We start from the raw sequence: 12,970 nt of genomic DNA on the forward strand, positions 1-12,970 counted from the left end.
GTCAAAGTCAAACATGCTCCAAGCGGAGTTTTTATCTCAAAGGTGATCTCCTGGCCAATTGACTTAAGTCACTGTTTGAAATTCTACTTAAGTCAAATCTCGAATGCAAATGCAAATGATGCTGCTACCATTTGCTTACTCGTATGTACGTGTATTGTTAGTGACGTGAGCTTAAGAAATGTCGCAAAATTTTTGTTTTAAGTACAGACCCAGAACACACGACCACCAGAAGATCTCAAAAGAAAGTTGTTTTCCGTTTATGTTCGACTTTAATCTGTGCTCATGCTCGCATTCGCGTTCACATTCGGATTTCGGGTTCGTTTCGTGCTTCGGCCGTCTGCACGATTATTGGTTGCTATCGGTTTTTATTTTTTAAGTGTCGTGTGGTGCATTTTTTTGGCAATTTTATGTCGTCCGATTCTGCGACGCCTACGTAATACATTCGCATTTCGCCGAACGTAAACTAACTGTAAAATGTCTGGTGAAAGACAATGTAAATACAGTCGCATGGTGGAGCAGCCGACGAAATGTGCGAAACGAGCAACGGAGCAACGAAATTCATTTTTGTTCGGTACGTACGCGGGGAACTTTCACTTTTATCGTCTGAGGAACCCAAGGAACCGAATGTACCGTTATTATACGACTGTGCTGTATGTACATGTTTAATTTGACTTATGTGTACACAAAGTACCGAAACGGGTAATTACAGGGTGTGGCAGGATCAAGAAAATATTATCGGACGTCAATTAGTAACAAATTAGTAAAAATAAGAGGATTTTGTACTCTTTAAAGGAAAGTAGAAAAATGTAGGCACCCAGCCATACATAAAATTAGTTGTCAAGTCGACCACCAGAGGTCTACATTTAAACTGCCTGTTTTTTGACAGTTTCTTGCAAATGGGAAAATTGTAGTAGTAGTTTTTTTAAGCTTTTATAGGATAGTTGAACCATACATACACAAAATTAGTTTGTAAGTTGGCCACCAGAAGTCAACTATAGAATTACCAAGGATTTACTATTCTTTCTTCATTTATTTTATTATTTGGCAATGCGTACATTAAATACTGTATGAAAATGAATGTGGGTTGAATATTAATACGTTTTTCAGTTATATTTAGTTATAGGTGAATTTTTAAATCAGTTTTTTTCTGTCTTCGATAAAATTGGAATAAAAATAGCAAAATAATAAGTAATCGAAACTGGGAAACTGTTATAAAAGCTCGTCTGCTCCAATGCGATGCGAGAACGACCTAGTTAATCAAAGCCGTGGTGTGCATGGGTCACGTCGTCACGTGTCGCAACCAGTGCGTGCCCACCTGAAGCGCGGGAGCACTTTTCACGTAATGAATTGTTTTCAATCGAAATAAAATATTCTATACCATATTCAACCATATTTTACCAAGAATCATTAAAACATCAAACGAGCGTATAGTCTATACATTATCCTAGGATTTACTGTTTGAATAAGATTTCCTCTCTTATTTAGGTTTTAAAATTTGTTTACATTCGGGAAGGATTTGAAATGCTTCCAGTTTTATGATTGTTTTGTTTTGCAAAACGGATGTGTTGTTTACGAGGTGGGGATGCAAAGCACGTTTATTATTATCGTGGGGCGGCGGCGTTAAATGCGATTCTGCGATTCCACGCCGCCGCGCACGGGACGCGAGGCGCGCACGTGGCGGCGAGCGTGACTCCGGTCGTACACGTTGCGCCGCAGCCTCGCCTGCCCTTCGTGCACCTACCGCCCCTTCCGTCTTTCACAGCGGCACATCCGCCGGTAGCTACCGCCGGTGCGACCAGTTAGTCGGCGACGATCTTCTAACCCGTGCGAGTTTTATTCCCTACGATTAGGCAATTATTGAGCAAATTGATAAAAGCATTGTTTTTCAATCAAACTCGAAACCTAAACTTAAACCCACAGTGATTATCAACTGGGACATTAGTAATTAATTAATAATGAAATTTTGTCTTTTAATTATCATCCTTCGTGTGACTCTGAAGCAAGGACAAATTGTTATTCTCATTGTGATTGACGTTCTCGTCTGCGATTGTGGATATTAAGTTGAGTAGTGTTTGAATTTGAGCAGATCTGAACTGGTGTCGAAAATTTCGGGCCCATTTTGGCCTCGGGACAATTACGGCTATTACGCGCTGAGCAGTGCCGGCCCACACGAAGCCGGATGTTATCAGCCGCTTGGCGGCGGCGGCGCTGGGCAAGCATCGGCTCAGTCGCAGCCGCAAACTCATACGAATCAGCCATCGGCGCAGTCGCCACATTCTCATCATCAGTCACATGCGCATCCGCATTCAACTGCGGCTGCTACAGCCGCCTGGGTGCCGGAACGCAGTTGGCATCCACAATATTTCAACGCCACGAGTGCGCACACTCATCAACAATCTATGCCGATTAAACGAGATTCATCTCAACAAGGTATTTGTTTAAAATTTTAAATTTTTAGTCGGAGATTTCAATGCGTGCAATGTTTTCAAACTTTACAAAAATCAAATTTGAGTTTATTTTACTGGTTTTTTGGCTATTTTTACACAGATGGCGCTGTTTTAAGTGATAGTCTAGTTGCCTATTATCCTAAGTGTATTTTTCCTCAATTTGCTTAATTTATGAGAAAATTAAAAAGCTTTTTTCTTTTCGTTCCTAATTTTATTTCCTCCTCCGATTAAATTCCGCCTAAAACAGATTGATTCACTTCCTCCTGCGTCCACTTGTTGCACGCATCGCTTTTGTTTACATTAGGGGAATTATTGCCCCCGTATTATCATATCAAATCCTCTCTCGCCTCCCCCGAGACGATCACTTTATTGCCAATGGCATTAGCTCTGATTAAATGTAAATTCCAGCGAAACCTGCCGCGTTATTTACATTTTTCTGCTGAATAATAATCAAAATATTACACACTTTGAGAATTGGTGAATTGAATATTTTTCCGCGCCACTGCAAGTAGCTGTTACGTAAACAAACAAAATGCAAAACGCGTTCAATCGAAATAAAACTCGAGCTCATTATTCCGCACCAAACTATTCTATTCTACTATTCACTGCGTTTTATTACCTACGCGCTTTTGTTTTAAACACTGCGGCTGTTTATATATTTTTTCATTCCGCTTAAACATTATTTTGGGCAATTGAATGCTTGTATAATTGTTTAAAGAAAAGTTGTACGCGTTGTGGTTAATTGTGGTGCGCCGGCATGAAATTTCCCAATTTTACTTTCATGCCCGCCGAGCGTGACCAATTAGTCTGTTGTGGCCGCCGAAAAAAGTGAAATGGCGCCCAGCGCGAGCATTCGCGAAATATTCCGGTGAATGGTGCGCGTACACCTTACACCTTTCTTGTGATAGCACCAGTTAATGAGTAGGGGAAGTCCCTAGTGGCGGACACCTAAGGTTATTTATAAATAAATCAAAAATATTTGAAGAAATGTTAATTAAATTATGATATATAGTAGTTAACAAAGTTAGAAATCAAATTAAAATAACAAAAATGCAACCTCTGTTAAAAAATAATTAATACTATCAATCAAACTTTGGTAATAAAAGTATAGTTTTAAAAGTGGCACCTAGTACCGGACACATATTTGTGCCATACCCCCACACCGGACATTTCAAATATGTCATATGGTTAGGTAGGCTACCTTGTTTGGTATTATTTATGGGGCGGTGGGGGTGGGGTGATAGAATTTAACGATTTAATCAACGGATTTAACACACTGACTTGAAGCAGCCCGTGAATGCATACATCCACTAGCTAATGTGTTCATTTCAGTTACAATGAATACTTTAACTACGAATTTTAGCGAATGTATGCATTGACTAGTAAATGTATACATTTACTAAATGTATGCATTGACTGCAACATAGCCATCTCCTCACTCTCTCTCTCTCACAAGAAATATCAATATGTTTACTGTCCGGCGCTAAGGGACAACTTAGTGTCCGGTGCTAAGGGACAGACATTTTCGTTCATTTGGTGGTACCTACCAAAATTGTTTAAAAAATCTAATAATATTCTACCATTTTACGGATAACAATCAAGTACTACTTGTATCTTTGAATACCACTCAAATGTAAATGCATAAATATACTAGTATTACATACATTGATATTTAGGTGACGTCGTGATTTTGCGCCTGAAACAGCAAACGGCTGCTCCCGCCGTGGCCGTGTGCGTTACTGGCGAGCCACGACGAGTGATCCTGTACCTGTGTGCCCCCCGCGCCCCTTTCACTTGTTTTTTGAAATGAAAAGATTTAAACTAGCTTAAATAGTACGAGTGTCCGGTGCTAGGTGCCGTCCGGCGTTACGGGACTTCCCCTACCTAAAAGTGCCCACAACCTGTTGAGTCGCTTGTTTGCCCAAAAACGGACGAAGGGAAAAACACGAAATTAAAAGAAAGCTGAAAGTGTCTTTCACTCAATTTTAATTTTAAAAAGCCCAAACGTTTCCATTGATAGATGGCGTTTTATTAATTTTTTTTCTTAAAGTTTTTCTAAAGTTTTAATTTTGACAGCTGTCAATGGTTACATTAATTACCTATTGTAATCTCTTGTTTTGCCTCTTGCAATTCGTCGGCTATTCAACTCTTTTCACGTAATGTAATGGCTGGCATCTGTTTAATTCTTCACTCTCGCTTTTCGGTAGTTCTAATAATAATAATAACAGCAGACAATAATGATAATTCAACATCAGCTTCTTTTTTTTTTTTGCTTTGGCTTTTGCCTCTTCTTCTTCTCATGACTTGAAGAATAAAATCTTTTGTTCTTCGCTGTTGTCAGCGAGTTGGCGTCTGCGCCTATTTGCATTATGCGCGCATCCTCTGTCGCAATGGCGTAATCATTACTTTACTTTCTTTCTCGGCGTCTAAGCAGAAATTAATTGTTCGCACGCAGCCGCCGAAAATTTTCTACGCAACTTACGTAAGACGTTATTTATTGCGCTCGTTATCTCGCCATCGATGATGGGATTTTTGAACAATGCTTAAAAGAAAGCAATTTTGGCAATTTTTGCCTTGTTTGTGCGTAAATCATTACAAAATTAGATTAATATGATGATTATGATTGATATCAATTTAGTGCGTTTGTTGTATTGAGGTTTATGGCTTAAGTCAGTTGTTGGTGCTGTGGTATAAAATCCGTGCGTCAAGTGAGAGTGAGAGTGGCGGTCACCTTCCGGCAGTTGCGAAACGACGAAACGCGTGCTGCCCCCACCCGCCTCACCTCCTCGCGCTCACCTGGCGGAGGTGTGCTCGCGCCGGTGCGCGATCAGTTGCAATCCTTCCGGCTCCGGCGTCGCGCGCGCAGATCGCGTCCTAGCATGTGGTGCGGCATCGCCTGCTGACAGTGTGCAATCGAGTGGATTACGGCCGCAGCGTGTGAGCGAGGAGCGTGCGTGGGTGTGTGGAGAGCGAGAGAGATATTCCGCCAAATTAGGGGTAGATGAGTTTCGTGCTGCCGGTGAAGGTGGACGCCGCGCACAGGATGGAGTACCAGCTGCCGCCGGGAGCGGGTGGCGGCGGCGGTGGCCATCCGGTGCCCGTCGGCGTCATGCAGGGCACGCTCGGACACGTGCAGCAGCAGCCGCCCGGTCAGCCGCCGCCACAGCAGCAGCCTGGCCAGCAGCAGGACGACACCAACAGGTGGACACAGTATCAGCAGTTGTGGAGGCAGCACGTATACATGAACGGTAATGATGCCAAAAGTTGAAGTCTCGCGCGTTGAAATCACCAGGGTGATACTATCGTGACAAGTGCTACTTTCGCAAGGATTACATTGAGCAGGATAATATTTTCAGCAAGTTTTTTTGAGGATAGAATTGTGTTTTTGTTTTTGACTTTTTTTTACAATAATTTTTCATAATTTTCTTCAATTTTCAAAGATTTTTTGAGGATTTGTTTGGAAGGTATGAGAATATATTAATACCTTGGTAGTTTTTATAAATATTTGAGCTTAGTTATTCCATGTCATACTTAGGATGGCACATAAATTAAATTTTGGAAAAAAAATCTATGTTTATAGTAATAAAATGCTATTATAGCAAAAAATTAATTATTTGAGTATTTACCTTCGTTTTAGTAGAATTTAAATTTTAAATAATTTAAGTTTTAACGTTTAATGAGGATTTGGGCAATTTTCACCAAAAATTATTACAAATGGTGGCAGTTGTGGGCAACGCCTTTGAAATCCATATGGGAAAACTTATTCTTCTTGATTAAAAACTGTTTTTTTCAAGTTCTCTATTTTCATCATTATTTTCCTTTGTAGTTGATTTTATTTTATAATTTTTTTTAGTTTGTTAAAGTTTATTCTGTAATAATACCTACGTGTTTTTATATTCGTTTTTTGTTTGATTCTTTGCTCTTCTCTCTTATTCTCTTATTTTCTCATACTCATACTCATACCGCAGCCGAAAAGGTTTATTGTGCAAAAAAAGAGTTTCACTTTCTTCTCTGTTGCTGTTTCGGCGGTTTTTATGGCCCGGGCGACGCGGTAGGCCCGCTCGAATTCGGCGGCGAGAGCGCGCGCCGCGCCGGAAAGCAGAAAGAAAGTTTCGCGCACGACGCCAAGCCGCGGTCCCACCAATTAACAAAACCGCGCCGTGAGTCAACGAACTCTCCACCAGCAAACGAAATCGAAAAGAATCGCCAAAAATTAAAATTAAGAAGCAAAAAAAACTTGTTAAAAACCGCTTTGAATTAAACAAAAGACACCAAAACAGAAAAGATGCTTTCATCAGCTGCTAATCAAATTAAAATTGAATGCTAAAGGTAACAGCGTGAAAAGGAGGAAGAAAAGTTTAGCGAGAATTCAAGATGGCTGACATTTAAATGGCGGTGCATAACAATCAATTACACTAACATACATTTAGTACACATTACTAATCCGCCTGTAATATTTATGCAAATTTCATTATTGATATTTTGCATAGTTTGTAACTCGTTGATTGTTTATGAGGGCGTTATCTATTTTCCGCCTAACAATATGTGGGAAAATATTCAAGATTTTGTAATTTTTTGAAAGGTTAACGCCGTAATTTATTGTTAAATTAAATTTGAATTTAGTAATGCGCCAGTGCGCATTGATTAAATAAATCAAATCGAAATATCACGCTTCCTCCTCATCGACACGCACAAAATACGCACAAAAGGAAACATCTACGCACAAACGCACCGTGCCGAAAAATATTTCGAAGTTACTTTCACTTTTTGATTCCTTCACGCGTCAATACACAATCCATCTTCGAATCTCAACCAAAACTATCAATAGATGGCGTTACTTATCAAATCAATGACATCCTTGAAGGTTGCGCACATTTTACTTCCTAAACTAAAAATATAACTTGTTATGACTTTGTTCAATTAGCTAATTATCTCTTGCTTGTTAGCTACACTCAAATGGCAGGTACGGGGCTTGCATTTTGTGCAATTATATCTATTTTTTGTCTGCGCGCTTGTCACTTGTTTTGTCGATTGTTTGTCGCCTGGCTTTATTTCAATTTCGATTTTTTCCGCTTTATTTTCAACTTTTTGCCGCCAACTTGCTAGTTGGATGATTTTGTTGATTTGTGCGCTCGCCAGTTTATTACTTCTACTATACTTGGTTAGTTAGTTAGACTGCGCCTAATTAAATTGACGAGCCGGTGCTAATAATATAATGGGATGGCTAATACACGCACCCAACACACCCAAACGCCCAACACACCTGGCATTGTCGCGTTGATAATCTAACAATGTCCTGCCACATTCAGACGCGGTGTTGTTGTGCCGTGTGTCATCCCGGTATCAATTTGCGAACAATTTGTGCACACATTAAACACACTTTGTGTCTAAAAAAAACACAACGTGTTCGCTGTAGGTAATAATGAAGTAATCAATGCAATGGTGTGTTGTCCTTGCATTATTGCATGTAACAAATTCGATTTTGTTCAGTTCCTAATAGGATAATTTGCGTTGTGTTGCCTTGATGCACCAAATATTTTCGGATAATCAAAATTTGGTAATGCAGGTCTATGAGTAAAGTATATTTGTGTGATTAATGCGCCGTTAGGTGCAGCCTGTGTGTTAGATGGACGTAATTATCGTCATTATCCTTTTTTGTTGCTGGCTAATTACATCTTACATCCTAAAAACTAAACTTTTGCTTTTGTTTAGTTTAATGCATTCTAAAATTAGCTCGAGGAAGAAATCCCGAGGAGAAAAAGAAGTCGTAATTATCATTAATAATCAAGTCCAAGGATTTTGCTATAAGTGAATTCTATTCATAACTTATTGATTAGATTTTGAATTTTAAATTAAACGCAGGTACGAATTTTGAAATGTTATGATGATTTACTGGCGATCATTTATCAACGTTTAAATGTTTGTATTTAATATTTTGCGCGGATTGATGTGAGTGGTTCCTGCTTTTGCTTTACGAACGCAACGTTTAAGTCACCAGCAAGGAAAAGGTTTTGAAATGATAGTTATAGGAATAAACTTGGAAGTTTTTGCAGTATTAGGTGTGTTAAATGTTAGTTTTAAACACTTTGGTGCAAAAATATACAAATTCCTTAATAGAAAATTAAATAAATGGAGTATTTGACATAAATAAAACACAGAAAGTGTTGTTTTATATATAGAAGTACCAGAATTAATTAATTTTAGACTCTAGTGTATAAAACTATAACTTTTGGCACTTAAAATTCATTATTTTGCGCATTTTTAGAGAAAAAAAGTTTTTATTTAGAAAAAATATTTGTCTTGGGTGTATAATTTGGTATTGAGTGATATTGTGCAATGTTACGCAATGTCTCAAGGAAGATGTCTCTTGAGATCGGTATTTAACATCGGAAATAACATGGAATAAGTAAAAGCGTCACGAGCGTTTCGAGTGTTTCGACCGACATCCACATCGATCCTCCTTCTTTCTGCCGCTGCCGCTGCTGGCTTGTGGTCGTGCCTCTTTGCGAAACGCTGCCTGCGCTGTTTGTTCTTCGGCTCGAGAGAGAAAAGTGAGATAACGAATTATGTCCCAATCCCGGAAGAGTAGTGCGGCTCGCGCGCGCGTGCAGAGAAAGTGTTGTTGGCTGGTGCCGGTTCGGTTCGGTTCGCAACCAACTTCAACCAGCAAGCGACGAGAATAAGAACTAAGAACTGCGCGCATATTCGTATGGAGAATACGAATGCATGCATATTATTCTGATATTTAGCGCTGAATGCTAGAAATACGCATTACAATCGTGTTGTTAATGTTTACTTTTGCTTTTCAAAGCTTCTTCACCTATTCACACAGTTTTGCAGTTATGTTTTTATGATGCATAAATTACGCTAGGAAATACTTTGAGAATAGATATGACTATTTAGGTTATGGTATTTTTTAGTTATTTTATAGATGGCGCTATGATTACTAGTGGTGTATGTTAAGTTGCCTACTTTCTGAAAAGTGTAAATTTTATTTTTTACAAATATTTATTGAATTTTATAGTTTCCTGTAACTAACAAGTAATAACTCACATAAAGTTGATATGTGATTCCTAATGAATCGATAAATCTTGTCGCAGATCAATAAATCCACTCGTAAAGAAATAAATTCGCTCCCATTATGGCAAATTGCCAATCAACATTCGACTAAACACTAAACCAATATGTATTTTATATCAACTTCTTTTCCTACTGCGGATTACATTACCATTTACTTTTAAATTTATTTATTGTGTATACGGTTGACAGTTTCGCTGAAACGATCCCTTTTGTTTATTAACTCGATTTGCAATTGTTGCTGTAATTGTCGTTTCGGTTTGAGTTGATATTGTTTTTGTATTGCTAGTAATAAATTTATATCTCTTGCGTGCAATGCATTGTATCATTATTTCATACAGCAAGAAATAAAATGACGATATTTGCAAGCAATAAAACAATTCAGATGCCAGAGCCTTCATAAATTGATTTTATCGGCAATTAACAGACATGACAAACAAACTAATAACAAATATGATAAAGGTAGTATCTAAACATTTATAATTTCGTCTATATTTTTCTGTTTTAATCTTCGAATTAATCTTAAAAGGTAAAAGTTTACGAATGCAATGTTGTATGCCTAAATGCGGATAATAAACTTGGTGTTGTCTTTGGTATCTTTCTTCGGGCTTTCTTTGTATTGTACTCGTATATTTACTACAGTAAGGTGTAAGTTTGTCGAAACTGTGCGTTGTTTGGCAATTTGTACGCGCGTGCGTTAGAAATGTGTTCAATATGGTCGAAAAACTTTCGCCGACTGACGCACTGCAAATAAACGACGGGCATTTTGTTTAAACTCACTTTGTCGGTACACGATTTTTTAAACGTCTCGGTTTGGGTAGGATTTAATCATATTTATTACTTACGCTTTGATTTCAATTTTAGTTTTGGTTTGATGATTGAGATTTTATGATTTATTGCGTAAAATGCACGACTTTTACATTTTTTAGTCAAAATATTATTGTTAAAGATTTTTTTATTTTTCTTTAAAAGTATTTAATATTTAGCGCCATCTGCATTCAAATTATTTAACTATAACTATGTTTAATCTTTAAATCAACTTTCATCCCTTATTTTACACCTTTTAAGTTATTTTCTTGCCACAAAAAGTATTTTACATGCTTCTCCACAGACGAAACTATCCGTCTACCAAAATTCACCAAAATTGGTCAAGTGGTTTTTGCGTGAAAGCGTCACAAACATACAAACACCAAACAAATACTAATAAACACTTTAAAATATCGAATGTATATATATTTCATCTAAAATACACTATAAATCAATCACGATAGCAATCTGATTGAATCTTTTTGGTTCGCCGATCGGCGTGTCAATACCGACACAAACGTAATGTGAATCACAATCACGAATCACATTCAAATCATAGCGACACCGTCAAAAAGTAGTTTAGCTTATGTCAGGAAGAGTGGCTATATTTGCATTTACTTTCACTTTATGCTTTATGTTTACTAAACTAAACATTTGCCCAACGATATAAGTTATACCTATACACTTATTAAGCATGTCCGAAAAAATTCAACTTTTATCAGATTTTATCGCGTCGTTAATCATAGCGAAACTATTAAAGATGATAGAAGCACGCAGACAAGAAGACAGTTTGATTGCTCAAGCTTGATAGTTTTATTGAAATTGATCTAGGTCATAATTACAACTTGAGATCTTCAGCTCTTAAAACATGAAAGAAAAAACATCTAAAGTCATAAATTTTATTTCTTCTGCTTGTGCTTATTTAAAAACATTTAGTTTGGTAGTAAATTATAGTTTTTTGCGCTACAAACTTTAATTGTTATAATTATTTTTTTCTAAAGCATTTTACAACTACTTTAACACTTTTTGTTTTAAGTAGGTGAAGATTTCAACATATAATAAATTTGAACAACGAAAAAATGTTAAACTAAATGTTTAAATACTACCTAAAAATGTTAATTGCTAATCACTCAATTCCAAATTAAATATGAAGTGTATTTGCTAAACATTTATCATTTTTGTTTTCGTTTTCATTTGCGTTTTTGATTTTTAATTTTTAATTTCAACTTCGTTTTCGTTTGATGCTCAAAGCAATCACCGCAACAAATATTTGACTCCTAATACTTAATTACATTTTAACTTCTTTGTGTGATCTCGAAATGATTAATTACTAACACGACTTATGACTTATAACTGGTAACACAACTTAAATGATATTTTCTCAAGTATATTATATATTCGTGTTATTGATGTGCAAACAATTCAAGGATAGAACAAATAATTTAATTATTTAATCGAAATTTGAGCGCAAAATTTGAAATTGTATTAGATTATCAATTTATTTGACATAACCAACCGTGAAAATGCAGCGTTTCGTGTCCTTGTTAGCATAGAATTAATTTCCAACCAATTGCAATGCAAGTTTATATGAAATAACAAAATTATTAACTAGTTATTTGACTAATTTAACAAATTTTCTGTTTTTAAATGCAATAAATCAAATTTTATTTTTCATTTTGCGTTTTGTGTTTATTTTTATCGTGATTGTTATTGTTATTAGTATGTTCGATCATAAATCACTTTCCACCTACAACCACAAAACTCAAAGTCGCGCACACCGTATTGAAAGCCAAATTTAAATTCATGCATCTCATTAAGATTTATTGAATTTGTTGAATTCTATTGTGTGATTTAAATAGCGTTGAATCGCTCTATAAAAATATAAATAATGCGGTGCGAATTGTTGTCGGCGGCGGTGAATATGTTTGAGTATCCGCATAGCTAATAAGCCAGCGCCGATCATCTATTCATCTCAGCACACACTCGACCACATGGAAGAAATATATTTGCATGTTGGTTAGTCGATGTCTATCGATGAGTTGAGCAGTTGAGAGGCAGTCAAGTCTAGTCCGTCGGTGCGGATGGATTCGCGTGGCAATAAAAAGTTGTTTACCCTGAGATCGGAATCATCGAGCTATCGACCAACTCAAGAGTTATGGAAAGAAATCAGAAATAGTTTACGATCGATCGGGAATATTTACACAGATTTTTAGAGTGATTAGAGAAGATTTTATGAATTTTTTGCTCCACCTACAAAGCTAATTCATTCGCGCATGCGCAGAAAGCATTAAAAATATTTAAGTTTTTAATTTTTGATTTTAAGGGCAATTAACAGAAGTAATAAATAATTTAATAACAAATATGATATTAAATCATTAGCAATATTATATATTTTATTGTTTAAATCTTTGAATGTTAAAAGGTGAAATGATTTATGCTTAAATGCGGTTTCTAATTATTTAAACAGATATTTCAAGCTATTAGAAAACATTTTATGATTTATTACATATATTTTGCTCAGCTTATGAAGATAATACGTTTGCGCATGCGCAGATTACAATACAGATGCTATTTTCTGCATGTTTCTTTGCCTAAATGTAAAAAAACAAAACGATTTATTCCTAAATGCAGCTTAAAAA

The 12,970-nt window shown here is 36.6% G+C and overlaps 1 protein-coding gene across 5 annotated transcripts in view; it reads left to right on the top strand.

Annotated features, from left to right (window-relative positions):
* The window catches only part of Pdp1 (PAR-domain protein 1), a 52,317-nt gene that overhangs the window by 16,978 nt on the left and 22,369 nt on the right, over positions 1-12,970 (top strand). For 2 of the 5 annotated variants that reach the window (XM_065303954.1, XM_065303955.1), the window contains exon 1: positions 5,296-5,695. The exons of 2 other annotated variants lie outside the window; for them this stretch is intronic. In XM_065303954.1, the coding sequence (XP_065160026.1) occupies positions 5,449-5,695 (247 nt within the window). In that variant the 5' untranslated portion in view covers positions 5,296-5,448. Of the gene's footprint in view, positions 1-5,295; positions 5,696-12,970 lie in introns of those variants that run through there. One more of the 5 variants, XM_065303956.1, reaches the window with a different exon arrangement.

The sequence above is a fragment of the Atheta coriaria genome, unplaced genomic scaffold (assembly GCF_025399875.1).
Source record: "Atheta coriaria isolate IRGN ID8LTWV9N9 unplaced genomic scaffold, Caltech_Dcor_3.1 hic_scaffold_6_pilon, whole genome shotgun sequence".
Classification (NCBI taxonomy): domain Eukaryota; kingdom Metazoa; phylum Arthropoda; class Insecta; order Coleoptera; family Staphylinidae; genus Dalotia; species Dalotia coriaria.